Genomic DNA, 13,825 nt, shown 5'->3' with positions numbered 1-13,825 from the left:
CCGTGGCACTTTGTATAAGTGTAAAGGCATCAGTCCTGGTGTCCTGCCCAGATTCCAATCACTGTGTAATTTCAGTCTGGCTGCCTACAATTCCTTCGCAGCTTGTTCTGGAGAAACTGCTCTTCATTTGTTCTTCCAGGACCATATTGTGTAGCGTAACTGGTTCAGAAGGGCTGCATTTCAGAAGTGAGTGATCTCTCCTCATTTAGGAGGCCCTGCAGAACTCACTCACGTGAATCATGTAACCCTGCAAGCTCATGCTGATAAAACCTTGGTACCACACCATACTTAAATGTATTCTCTGCAGCTGCACATCCCAGCGTGACAGCTCTGTCCTCAGCTACAGCCATGCCGCTCCACTGAGTTTAGTGGGACTGCACAATCAGAATTTGACCTACTCTGTAAAACACTTGGGGGTCTTTCAGGATAGAAATTGCTGAAGAACCTTAATATATTTACTGTTTACCCCCCCCTCTGTTTTGTTTTAATGCTGTCCTTTCCCAGCCTTTTGGGCATTCCTCTGGTTTGTTGGCTTCTGCTTCCTGGCCAACCAGTGGCAAGTTTCAAAGCATGAGAACAACCCGCTGAATGAGGGGGCAGATGCAGCCCGAGCAGCCATCACCTTCTCTTTCTTCTCCATCTTCACCTGGGTGAGTAAAGCAGCTGGGACCCTGATTAGAGTCCTGGGATCAGGGCTCCCCTGCATAGAGGTTCCCACCCCACTCAGGGTTAGCCCAGCCCTCTGTGGATGGACGGTACCCTGGTTAGGGCTGACTCCTTCTGCATTTCCAATGGAACAGAAGCTAAAGTGGCTTCTGGGAGAGGCCCAGTAGAAGAAATGGAGGATGGTCCAGTGGGTAGGGCATTAGCCTAGGACTCAGGAGAGCTGGGTTCAAGTCCCTGTTCTGCCACAGACTTTCTGTGTGACTTTGGGAAAGCCACTTAACCTCCCTGTGCCTCAGCTCCCCATCTGTAAAATGGAGATACTAGCCCTGCCCTACCTCACCGAGGTGTTGTGAGGGTAAATAGAACAGAGACTCTGAGGTGCTCAGATACTGTGGCAATGGGGGCTGTATAAGAACCATACAAAGAGTCTGTTTCTCTTTCCAGGATGTGTTGCTAGCATTACTGACATCGGGAGGGGCTTCAGCAGCTGTGTTGGGGGAGGACATGGCTGTTAACATCCTGTAGCACAGCATATGGTCTTCCCCCTCTCTAAAAGCAGCAAAGAGTCCTGTGGCACCTTATAGACTAACAGACGTATTGGAGCATGAGCTTTCGTGGGTGAATACCCACTTCGTCTCATGCTCCAATACGTCTGTTAGCCTATAAGGTGCCACAGGACTCTTTGCTGCTTTTACAGATCCAGACTAACACGGCTACCCCTCTGAAACTTCCCCCTCTCTGTATCTGATTTGCCCCCATGCTGGCATCCCTAGTTCATTTATTCATTTGGTAGGAAGGAAATGGTAGAATTTGTTTGGACCCTTCCCAGAGCTTCCTTTCCCTTCCCTTTTTATCCCCCAACCCACACCAGGGAATTTCTCTACTTGTCCATATTTTGGGGCTCCATTTCAATGTAACCTATTTGTGTATGGAAAAAACCCAACAGCCTCCTTGTACTTTCAGTCTTTTATTTGAAATTAGGAGATAGAACAAAACAAGAAAGAACATAAGTAAAGTCTGCACAAGAGAGCACAGTGTGTCTGTCTTTTGCGGATACTGTGTCACCCCTGCCGCACAAAATAGCAGCCAGCACACTCCTAGGAATGAAAATGTGTGGTACGCAGATGATAAGATCATGCCAGTGGCATAGCTGCCATCCCGCTCAACCAGAATCTGCTCTTCTCACTCGATGTTTCTCTGTAGTTCTAGTGCAGATGGGGTGGGAAATCAGGGGCTGGAAGAGCTGTCAAGGCAACATCTTCACCCCCTGAGAGATGTGGCAAAGGAGAGCAACACCTGCCACGTCCTCCCGAACTTTGTCTGGGTGTGTCCGCACTGGAGTGGGAGGTGTAGTTTCCAGCTCAGGGAGACATACCCATGCTAGTTTTGATCAAGCTAGGGTGTTAAAAATAGAAGTGTTGCCATGGCAAGATGGGCTAGCCACCTGAGTAAGTACCTAGGATCCAGGGCAGGATCATACTCAGAGTGTTAGTCCATCCCACTGCCAGCACCACGACGGCTACACGGCTGTTTTTAGCATGCAAGCTCAATCAAAGCTAGTGCGTGTACATCCACTGGAGCTGGAAATGATGCCTCCAGCTCCAGTGCAGACATACCCAATGAGTGGCACTGCGGGCTCTCCGCACAGACCAGGGTTCCTCAGCCACAGGAAGAGAGGACCATGAGATGAAAGGCCTGAGGAGGAAGGCGTGGGTCCAGCTGCTCTCCCTATTTGGCTGGAGGAAGGGGAATCTAATGGTGTCTCTTGGGGGTTTTATTTCAGTCACGTGACTTTGTTTGGTCGTCTCTCTCATTGACTCTTCTCCCTATCCCCTCCCCCTCTCTCCTCACAGGGCCTCCTGACATTTCTGGCTTTCCGGAGATTCAGACACATTAGCTTTCAGGAAGAATACAACACTCTCTTCCCTAGCCCCCCCGCACCGCTGCCCTAGGGCCTTTCCCCAGGGGAGCGCTTAGCGCCATTCTCCCTGGGCCTTGGCGGGGAAGGGGTGTGCATAGGGGAGGAGGTGGTCAGAGTGCAGATGATTCCAACTCCTAGGATTGGGGTGGGAGGCAGGTGCTGAGAATACAGATGCACGTTGCCATGTCAGTGCAGCTGACGTGGTGGGGAGAGAGAGAGAAGCGATGTGCCTTGGAAATGAGATGGGACGTTAATTGTCCTTTGGGGAGTTGGAAGGAAGTGACCCACCTCTCCTCCTCCACTTCCCCACACCTGACTAACGCTGAATAACACCTCTATCCCTTTCTATTGGAGTCTGCTCAGTCTTAATATTTTAGCCGGGCAGGGCTCCCCTCACCACAATCCCTACTTCCCATCTCCACTTCCTCTCACTCCTCTGCCCCTTTCACTCACTACGCTGGGATGATCCCTGGGTGGCTGGACCATTCAAACATGTCTGGGATGCAGGGGGAAGGCAGCCCTCTGGTCCCTGACCATCCCTAAGCCCCAGCCCCAATGACCTTGTCACACCAAAGAGCGTTCCAAAAGCAATGTCAGAGGCAGGGAGCAGGAACAAGGCTGGCTCTATTCTAACCGCTCTCCCGGAGGGAAGGCGTCTGCCTCCCCTCCCCTCCCCTCCCCAGCAAGGTCTGTGATTTTTTTTCTTGGCAGCGTAGCGGGTCGCTCAGTGGATGACTGGCAGTGAAAGGGTTAATGGGAACAGCCGCTGCCTCATGTCCATCCCCTCCCTCTGGCGGGTCAGTCTGGAGCCCCAGTGGGATCTAAGGTGAAATGTGCCACAGATCCAGCCCAAAGGAGCGAGAACACTGAGGTGGACGTGAAGCAGATTACCTGGCGGGGTAGGGGACGTTATACATGTGTATCTGCAGGCCGTCTACGCCTGCACAATGTGAACCCCGTCGCCGGGCAGGATGGACCCAGCATACCCCAGTGACTGCTGTGGGCCTGGGCAAAGCAAGTGCAAGCAGCAGATGGCACACTCACGTTCTCTCTCTTGTCCTGGGCTCGCACTCTCCATGGGGCACACTAACTCTTCTTGCACTTGGGTGTGTTTAACCAGTGATTTCCAGTCATGCTTTGTGCACTAATCCTTAACCACTACTAACTCGGCTTTTGTTTGTCTCTCCTCCTCGGCGTGTTTCCTTCCCTTTCTCCTGCCTCTTTCTCTCTCTGCTTCCCGTCTCCCCTTGTCCTCCCTTAAAGGTGGGCCAGGCGTTTCTGGCGTACCAGCGCTACCGGATTGGTGCCGACTCGGCCCTCTTCTCCCAGGACTACACGGACCCAAGCCAGGACTCCGGCCTGCCTTACGCCCCCTACACCAACGAGGACGATGCCACAGACACGGTGGGGACGTACCAGCAGCCCCCTCCAGTAGACGCTTTTGACGCTGAGACGCAAGGGTACCAAACGCAGAACTACTGAGCTACACTGGTGTCCCTTCCCATGCCCCTCCCCTCCGCCCCCTTCCCTCTGCCGGCGGGAGGCCGCGGCACAAAACAGACAGGTGTGTCCCAGCGCAACAGGTGGCCCTTGGCCATGCTGCAGCCTTCTGGGCCATTTGTTTTTATTTTATTTTTCTAAAAGAAAAAAAAATCCCTAACGGCTCCTCCCTCCCTCTGAATTGTCCACCAGACCCAAACTGTGTATTCCCAAGTCTGTCCCTGTCCCGGCAAAAGCTCCCCTGGCAACGTGGGAGTGAGCAGCAGCTTTGGGCAAGAATCCAGCTCAGTCTTTTGGTGGGCAGGGGAGGGTGACAAGGGCACCAGCACAGGAAGCAAAGGCCTAAGAGGTGGAGATAACGGGGGAACCGCTCAAGCGGCTCTGGCGGGCGGAGGGAGAAGGTGGCACCTACAGTGTTGGAGCAGATTGTGTGTCTGTGGGGCGGTGTGGGGAGTTGGAGATGGCAGAGGAGTGTGTGAGGGAGGGAGAGGTCAGAGCAAGCATGCAGGCGTACAAGGGTGGGGGGGCTGGATGTGCAAGCAGCGGGGCAGATCACAACCCTTTTGCCTCATGGGGTATTGCCCCCTCGGCAGTACAAGGCTGTATGGGAAGTTATTGGTGCTTTATCTTCAGGGGTGTAGGGAGGAGTGGTATTGAGGGTGGGGGATGGGGGGTTGAGAGAAAATGGGGTGAGGGGAGGAGTTTTGCAGGCACCATCAAAACTACAAAGACATTGGTAGATTTTAAACCAAGAGAATAATCAGGACTGGACTGGATGGGCTATGTGGTGAGAATCCCTCTTCCCCCAGGCGATTGGATTGGAGGTGTTTTCCCCATCCCCATGTAAGCACCCTTCTGAGGTTAACACTGTGTTCCACGAGGGAGAACCAGAACCAAGCTGCACCCTCAGGGTGGGGAAGATGTCTTGAGAGAAACTCCTGAGAACTCCCTTCGTCCCTTGCTCCTTCTGCTTAGGGATCACAACTGGCTTAGCACGGGATGAGGAGGAAGGCACTGGGCTGATTTGGGGAAAAGCCAGCTTCACACCAGCTGAAGGGGAACTTTGTCAGCCAACTCTGGGAGCCCTGTGGCCTTTGCCCAGAATAAAGGTGCAGGACGAAAGGGACAAACGAGTGAATTTCATTTTTATAGTCTTGTTGAATCCACATCCCTGGTGGAGTTAGAGAGATTCCACCCTCTCTGTGCTCCTAGACTGATCATCCTGGGCATCTGTGCCACGCTCCCTGGAGGCCAGAGAAACAGGGCAGGACTCCCAATGGAGCTTCTCGCCCTGCTGGAAAGAAATACTGCTGCTTTTCTACCAGCTGGTGTCTAGACATTCTTAAGAGTGGGTGTAACCAATGAGAAGGGCCCCAGCAGCTGGGCTCTTGTGTTTGCCCCAAAGTTATCCTGGCTGAGACTGATCAGGGAACCTAAGAGGGGTCTTTAAACAGCAGCTCTGCTAAATGAATGGGGAGCATCTCCCCCTGCCCTTGCAAAATCTGGAGGGGCTGTGCTGCACTCTCTTCCCACTGAAACATGGTCTTTGTGTATCTTACAGCTCTTCAGAGATGTCAGTGCTCCATCCTCAGCCCCTAGCTTCTGGCTTGTCTACACTGGGAAATCGACGAAAATAGTTATTCCAGGATAGCTCCCTGTGTGGACACTCTGTTCTGGAATAAAATATGGTGTTTTTAATCCCAGAATCCATACTCGGCTTTGGAAGTACACTAATTATTCTGGACTACAAGTGATTTTTATTCCAGAATAGAGTGTCCACAGTGGGGAGCTATTCCACAATAACTATTCTGGGCAATTTCCCTGTGTAGACAAGCCCTAAGAAAATGAGGCCAGGAACCAAAGCTAGGTATCTCATGGGTGTGCAGAATATTAACTCTTAGGCTACCACGCTTGAGCTGGGCAGAGCCCGCAGCCCCTAGGATGGAGGGATCAGGAGCAGAACCAGGGCAGGATGATAGTACACAGGGGTGCTAGGTGGCAGTGCAGAGCACTTACTGTTAGGACTCCTAGTTCCTGCCAGGCTTGGGAATTGAACTTGGGTTGCCAGGAGGGCAGGACAAAAGATCTATGTCAGTGGTTTTCAACCTGTTGTCCGTAGACCCCTGAGGGTCCACAGACTATGTCTAAGATTTCAAGAGAAGTCTGCACCTCCATTCAAAATTTTTTTAGGGGGTCTGCAAATGAAAAAAGGTTGAAAACCACTAATCTAGGTTACAAGCTTCCTCTCCTGCCACACACCTCTCCCCAAATGCGGGGGTAGGAGAAATAGGGAGACGCTGCCCCAAAATGGGGGGAGGAACTGTCTAGTGAGGAATCCCCTCCTTTGTATACAATTATACAGATGTTTTTATGTGCAGTGTCCATCTTTAAAGGGCTGTTTCTCAGACCTGCCTATGGAACTTCTACCTTTGGGCACTGAAAGCTGTTATGGGAGGGAACTGAGACTCCAGCTAGGGTGACCAGATCACCCAGGTCAAATATCGGGGGGCGGGGTGGGGGCAGAGGGGGGAAAAATGGCGGCAGAGCAAAAAAAAAAAAATCCCCCACCCCCGATTCCTCCTCCCTCCGCAAGCGCTGGAGGGAGGCCCGGGAGACTCAGGGGAGCACAGGGCCGGGGTGAGTGTGAGTCCAGCCTGGCCCCGAGTAGGCAGGACTCAGGCGCGGTATCTGGAGGGAGAGTACGGGGTGGCCTGCGGGGCCAGGCAGCGGCTGTTCTCCCCACCTGGGCAGCAGGACTCGGGAGCAGCCGCTGCTGCAGCTCCCACTGCCGCGGGGGGAGGAAGCGGCCGCTGGCCAAGCTCGGCAGCTGCGGCTCTGGCGCCCACGAACCCCCCGAGCCCGGGCCTGCTGCGGGGACCCAGCGCGCACGCTGCGCATACCCAGCCCCTGGCCACTTGCGTCTGGGCTGGCTGCCCAGCTGGTGCAATCCTGTGGGCGGCCTCGGAGTGGGGGCAGCAGGCCCCAGCCCCCCGCATCCTGCTCGGGTCCTGCAGGGGAACGAACGGGACTGGGCTGCCGATGCCTCCGCCACGGGATTGCACCAGCTGGGCAGCCAGCCCAGACGCGACTGGCCAGGGGCTGAGCGCAGTGTGCGCGCTGCCCCGCAGCAGGCCCGGGCTCGGGGGGTTCGGGCCCGGGCACCAAAGCCGCAGCCGCCGAGCGCCACGTGCTTGGCCACTTCCTCCCCCCGCAGCAGTGGGAGCTGCAGCAGCGGCTGCTCCCGAGTCCCCTGCCCAGGTGGGGAGAACAGCCGCCACCTAGCCCCACGGGCCGCCCCCCTACTCTCCCTCCAGGTACCGCGCCCGAGTCCTGCCTGCTCGGGGCCAGGCCAGACTCACACTCACCCCGGCCCCGCACTCCCCTGAGTCTCCTGGGCATGGCATGCTTGGAAAGAGGCGGGGATTTGGGGAGGGAGACAATGGAGCAGTGAGGGGGCGGGGATGGGGGCGAGGATTTGGGGAAGGATCCAATGGGGGAAGGAGGGGGCAGAGTCGGGGCAGGGGAGGGCGCGAGCCCTTCGGGCTCCGGAGCCTTTGCTTGTTTGTCCAGTGTCCCGACCTAACATTGGTCGGGACGCGGGACAAACAAGCAAATATCGGGACAGTCCCGATAAAATTGGGACGTCTGGTCACCCTAACTCCAGCTGTTGCATGATCTATGTGCCTGTGTGTGTATATTGTCTACAGGCCTCTCCACTGGCGCCTCTCCCAGTGATTCGCTGTACGTGGCACATGGCTAGCAGCTAGTGGAGGTGAGGGGAAGGAAATGATAGGCCCTGTCACAGTTGAAGCACAAAGAGGAGCTGGGCAAGTCTCTCACTCCGTGGTCCCGAGCAAAAGCAATACTGTAAATAGGAGGTTTGGTGGGGAAAGGTTCCCATCTCCCAAGCTTCTCTTCTGTTGGGGTAGCCTAATATTTAGGTTTGGGGAGAGGGGGGACTTTATCAAGAGGGTTCTTTGTAATTCGTGTCAGAAAGAGCTTTCTCCAAGTCGTCTCCCCCTCCCGGAGTGAAAGAGAGAATGACGGGTGGGGGAGGGTTGTGTGGGGAGGTAGAGGAGTTATAAGCAACTGGTGTCTCAGGGTAAAACCCCAGCATGTCTTTTGGAATGAACCTCTGAGACCCAGCAGCCATTCCCCACTTCAACAGAGCGCGTTTGGCCCGGGTGGGTGGGGGGTTATTTTGGTTTGTACCATGGGACTATTTTAATGTCCCCTCTCCCATCACAGCTGGGAGGGTCCCTAAAGTCATCTAGAGCTGGTCAGTAAAGAGACCTTTCCCCCTTACACCCTGCTACCCTCACAACACCGAGGAGCCCCCTAGCTGCTCTGAGGTGGAACTCGACCAGGCTCATTACCTCCCCTGTCAGGGCAGGCACCTCCCAGGCAGATGAAGAACCAGTCCGCTCCTGTCTCAGGTTATTCCCCACCTCTCTGTCCTTCTGCTCCTGTTCTCTGTCCCTCGACAGATGCCTGCATGGCAAGCAGGAGCTTGCAGTGGTTCCTAGAGGGTTCGCCCACTCTGGTGGCTCAGTTCCTGGCTTTGCTTTTACCTGGTGGGAGCAGCGAACTCTTTTCAATGTAACATCTTCAGCCCTGATGAATGAGGGACTGGGGGAGACAGAGAGAGGAGGACAAGGGTCTCTGAATAGTAGAACGATTAGGGGACATTTCCCTCTGTGGTGTTGGTGGCTGTTTAACAGGGTTGCAGGTTCCCTACTGGAAGTGAGGGAACAATTCTGGCCCCCCACCCACATGCACACAGACCATGTGGGGACCCTGAGTTAGAGGCCGTTTCACAACAGGAGGTGTCGGCAGGGCCGGCACCAGCCCAGCAAGCAGGTGCTTGGGGCGGCCAAGGGGAAGGGGCAGCACGTCGGGCTGTTCAGTGGCAATTCAGCGGCGGGTCCCTGAGTCCCTCTTGGAGGGAAGGACCTGCCGCTGAATTGCCACCGAAGACGAAAGCGGCGCGGTGGAGCTGCCACCAATCATGACTTTTTTTTCCACTGCTTGAGGTGGCAAAAACCCCGGAGCCAGCCCTGGGTGTCGGAGGGGGTTATTGCTCCAGTGTCCTGACAAGTCCCAGGCACAAAGTTTCTCCCCTCCCATGCACACATGCTATTCCCCAACTAATTTCACACACCCCCCATTGTTCCTGAGAGCTCCCTAGGAATAAGTCTCTGCACCTGACACTGCCAGCACCCTGTACCCTTATAAGCATGTGGGAGGTCCTGGAAATGCAGGACAGATGGGTGGGTCCTTTTAGGAATCTTAACTCCAGCCTCTGGAGAGACTAGGAGACAATGAGGCCCAGAGGTTAGCTCAGTCGCCTTGTGCAGAACATACAAACCATTTCTCCAGATGATCTCACTGTCTCTGTGGTATTGATAACTCCAGTTGGGTTTCCCTGCCCCTCCCCTGCAGCGTTACTGCCTGTGTATAGTATATATATATTATATATAAATAAAAAGATGTATAATATAAAGCAATACATATATATGATGACTAAAGAACAGCCTGCTGCACACAGGTTCCTCGGGTGTCTGTCCAATACTGAGTGACCCCCCACGCCCTCCCCCACCTAGTATGTTTTTCCAAAATCAACTCCAATAAACCCTGCCATCTTGGCACCTGTGTTTACTACGTCCTGTATATTTGTGGTTAACAAAGTGAAGGTGGTAACTACTGGTGTCTCTTATCAATAAAGTTATTATGTTCAAAATAACAAACCATAATGAAGGTGTCTTGGGTTTTCTTCCCTTTCATATCCTGGGGATTTGGGGGTTATTTTACACTACAGTTTATTGCTTTGATGTATTTCTAGATTATTTACCCATTGTTCTAGCTTCTAGAAGGAGACACATTTTAAAAATATAATTCAATATTAAAAAAACCCACCAGGCTCTGCTACAGTAGACTTCAGCAATAGATACCCTCCCACAAACACCTATCTCATTTCCAATAGCCACAATGTGAGAAGCATAATACTCAAATTACCATCCCCTGCCTAGCCTTAGATGACACTTTCCTCACATCTTTCTATCTTGCACTAATGAGCCCATCATCATGGTATCTGACTCCTATGTATCCTACCCATCCCCCTCTCCAACTTGTGGTCAATCAACACAGGGTTCCTGGTGGTGAAAGACTCCATTTCCCAATCCCCTGAGACATCCTCCTTCCCCGGCAACACCCTCCTAGTTAGGGCAGTATCGAGTAGCCAGGAAACGCAGAGCCATCTTCTGATCCATTTTTGTTTGGGGCTTTAGCCTGGGTTCACTTGCACCTGCAGAACTGAAACCAAGGGTGCCAAACCTGAGTGGCGCTGTGACCCATAAGCCAGGTTGCAATGCCACTCATTCAAATTTGACCCAGACGGACACCCCTTTGTCATGACAGAGGGGTGGCTGGGCCAAACCTGAGTAGTGCTGTGACCCCGTGCACCAGACTGGGGAGCTGGGCCTAGCCCCAGGGACAGGCACCATCACTGTGGAGTGAGTGTGGGGTGGGCTTGCTCTCCAGTTCCCCTCCACAGCACCTCCCCTCCACACCAGGCCAGGATTAGGGTTGTGGTGCTGGGCCAGACTTAGGGTGCTGCTGTGGGTCATCTGTGCCCCCCTTGATTACAACTCAAAATCATGTCCAAAAAGTTTAGTACAGTGCACCCATTGAAGTGGGAGGCTACATTTGGGGTAAGGCTTCTTTCTACTCTCCTAGCTTTTGAGATGTTAGTAGGTTGCAGAAATGTCCTTTGGAGCCCATTAAAAACTCATTGTCAACCAATAACCCATGAGCCACTATGGTGTTGCTGACCCCAAGCATTCAAAAATAATTAGCCCCTGGCCCCCACTTGAGCCCGTGAGCTTGTCCTAAAAATCATGAGATTTCAGATAATTAGACATTTTGGCATCTTTTCATTTCCTTCTGTTTTTTTAACCTTTAGGGGCCACATTTTTAAGCTTTGCTCTGTAGCCATGAAGGCTAGAAACTTCCTTGTATTTTAAAATGAAAGCTGAAATTTTCATGAGCTCACAAGGACTCCAGGAGCTGGGGCTTTAAGCTATCGTGAGACTGTGAAATAAATACAAATAAATATCATGAGCCTCTCAATAAAATCAGTCACTGACAACACCGAAACCTACCCACTCAAAAAATCCAGATTGGCTGAACACTCGTGGGATCATCACCTTTGTTGCTGTTTGGTCTCTCTTGGGCACACACAGACATGGAGTGGCGGCAGGTCTGTCCCCCCTGCCACCTTTCTCCTGGGGGAAGCTATTCCATTTTGCCTTTTCAAACCCCTGGGGTGTGTTCAGGAAAGGGAGCTGTCATCTTTTCTCTCTCCAGTTCTTTCTCACACTTCTGTCTCTTCCCTCTCCTTCTCCCTTTCCCTCCTTTTCGCCTGCATGGAAAGGGGATGCCTGTAGGCCCAGCTGCTGTCTGCTGACTCTGGTGCCAGTGCACTACCCAGCAGCATCTTCATTACTCACTTCATAGACCAGACACATGGTGCTGCAGCCACTATTACAGTAGCTGGTCAGTGCCAGGAGGGGGCGGCAAACGTGTGGCAGCTGGGCCTACAGGAAGAAGGCTGAAGATGTGGAGAAAGGGAGAGGTGAGGGGAGAGTCTCCATTATACCTTTTGGTCCTGCTCCTTCAATGGGCAGGTTCTGAATGGCTCTGCAGCATTAAGACAGGAGTAGCATGAGTGCAGCAGGCCCAGCTATGCTGGACCAGCATTTCTCTTCCACCACCCAACCTGCAGCCTTCCCAGAAAACTGTAGCTTTCTCCTCCAACCTCAGCCTTCATGATCTGCAAGCAAAGAAGAATGCTGCCCCCCCACCCCAAATGTTGCTTGTGACTACAGATTGGCAAGGCTGGAACTATTAGATGATTGTTTGCAGTGTTGCTGTAGCCATGTCAGTCCCAGGATATTACAGAGACAAGGTGGGTAAAGTAATATTTTGTATTGGTCCAACTTCTGTGTGTGACAGCGACAAGCTTTCAAGTTAACACAGGACCTGAAGAAGAGCTCTGTGTAAGATCAAAAGCGTGTCTCTTTCAGGAACAGAAGCTGGTCCAATAATAGATATTACCTCACCTACCTTTTCTCTCTATTATATATTTGAAGCCAGCCTCATGACTCATCACACACACAACATAAGCATTGTGAATGTTTATCTCGCCATCACTGCACTCCTCAGGAGTGTGTCTATCTGCAGAAACCATCTCCCACCCATTGGCCCAACAGAGTCACTGCACTTCCCTTGTTATGGAGAAAACACCTTTAGAACTAGAGAGGCAATAATGCCAGTCTTCACCCGAAACAACTGCATGCACATCTGGTTCCTACCAGGGATAGCGAAACAATGGAGAAAATACAAATAAGAGCGCCATAACTGATACAAGGATTGCAGTATGACACATGGGGAGAGAGGGATTGTTTTCATGCCACTATTAGCTTGACTCACTGGATCATTTTATTTATCAATTGAGGCTCAGAGGAGCTTAACTGACCAATATCCTATTTTCTCAGGTAGGTTCTAGCTATGACATACAGCACAGTGATTTCTGCTGTTAAGAAGAGAGAATAAGGGGAAATATAGGAAAAGGGAAATAGAGTTAATCAAAATCAGCAAAAGCTGTGTGGCGCAGCGTTCCACGATGCGTAAAGCTGTCAGTCTAGCTAAATAATTAGTCATGATGCACTACTTTGTACATCTGTAGCACTCTCCAGCTGAGGCGCTTCAAGTGTTATGCAAACACCCCGGTGAGGTAATTCTTACTAGTCACAATTTGCAGATGGGAAAAATGATGTACACAGCTGTTAAGTGACTTGCTCAAGGTCACACAGTGTGACTCTGCCGGAGCCAAGAATAGAATCCCCTGTATAAGTATCTTCACAGGGACTAAAGACTTTAATCTTTATAACGGTATAACAAGAACTGATATCTGAAAGCTGAAGCCAGATAAATTCAAATTAGAAATAAGCAAACATTTTTAACAGTGAGGGTGATTAACAAACTCCCAAAGGCAGAGGTGGATTCTCCATCCCTTGATGTCTTCAAAGCAAGACTGAATGCCTCTCTGAAAGATGTGTTTTAGTCAGCGGCAGCTCTAGGCACCAGCAAAGCAAGCACCTGCTTGGGGCAGCCCATTTGCAGGGGCGGCAGGGAAGCATGGGAGCTGAGAACCAACAGGGGGCTCTGGGAGCTGTAGTTCTTTGGTTAGCTCCCTGCCTATAGAGCCAGCCATGGAGCAGGGAAAGAACTACATTTCCCAGCATTCCCTTGGCCACTACCAACTGGAAAGGAAGGAGGGGGACCTCATGCGGCAGCGTGCTGTGCGTGGTAGGGAGACCATATTTTAACATTCAAAAAACAGGACACTCCATGGGGAGGGAAGTCCCACCCTGCCACCATCCACTCCCGCCGACTGCCCCCCACAGAAACCCCAACCCATCCAACCCTGCCCCCCCGCTCCCTGTCCCCTGATTGCCCCCTCCCAGGACCCCTGCCCCTAACTGCCCCCCAGGACCCCACCCCCTGTCTAAGCCTCCCTTCTCTTTGTCCCCAACTTCCCCCTAGGACCCCACCCCCTGTCAGGGGGACCGGACATCTGTGACTGCAGCAGAAAGCAGCGGCCTTCCCGGCCTTCCCCTCGCTCCCTATCCCGGGGAGGCCTGGCTGAGCCTGCCCCTCGCTCCCTATCCCGGAGGA

The 13,825-nt window shown here is 52.6% G+C and overlaps 1 protein-coding gene across 3 annotated transcripts in view; it reads left to right on the top strand.

Annotated features, from left to right (window-relative positions):
* The window catches only part of SYNGR1 (synaptogyrin 1), a 39,471-nt gene extending 25,652 nt beyond the window's left edge, over positions 1-13,819 (top strand). Inside the window, exons 3-5 of one of the 3 annotated variants that reach the window (XM_044984911.1) lie at positions 505-650; positions 3,851-4,047; positions 13,694-13,819. In XM_044984911.1, coding sequence (XP_044840846.1) covers positions 505-650; positions 3,851-4,047; positions 13,694-13,730 — 380 coding nt within the window. In that variant the 3' untranslated portion in view covers positions 13,731-13,819. Of the gene's footprint in view, positions 1-504; positions 651-2,519; positions 6,637-13,693 lie in introns of those variants that run through there. The other 2 variants (XM_044984907.1, XM_044984909.1) reach the window with 2 other exon arrangements.
* Positions 13,820-13,825: the final 6 nt, after the last annotated feature.

Source organism: Mauremys mutica, chromosome 1 (genome assembly GCF_020497125.1).
Source record: "Mauremys mutica isolate MM-2020 ecotype Southern chromosome 1, ASM2049712v1, whole genome shotgun sequence".
Lineage (NCBI taxonomy): Eukaryota > Metazoa > Chordata > Testudines > Geoemydidae > Mauremys > Mauremys mutica.
This window is presented reverse-complemented; position numbering and strand designations above follow the sequence as displayed.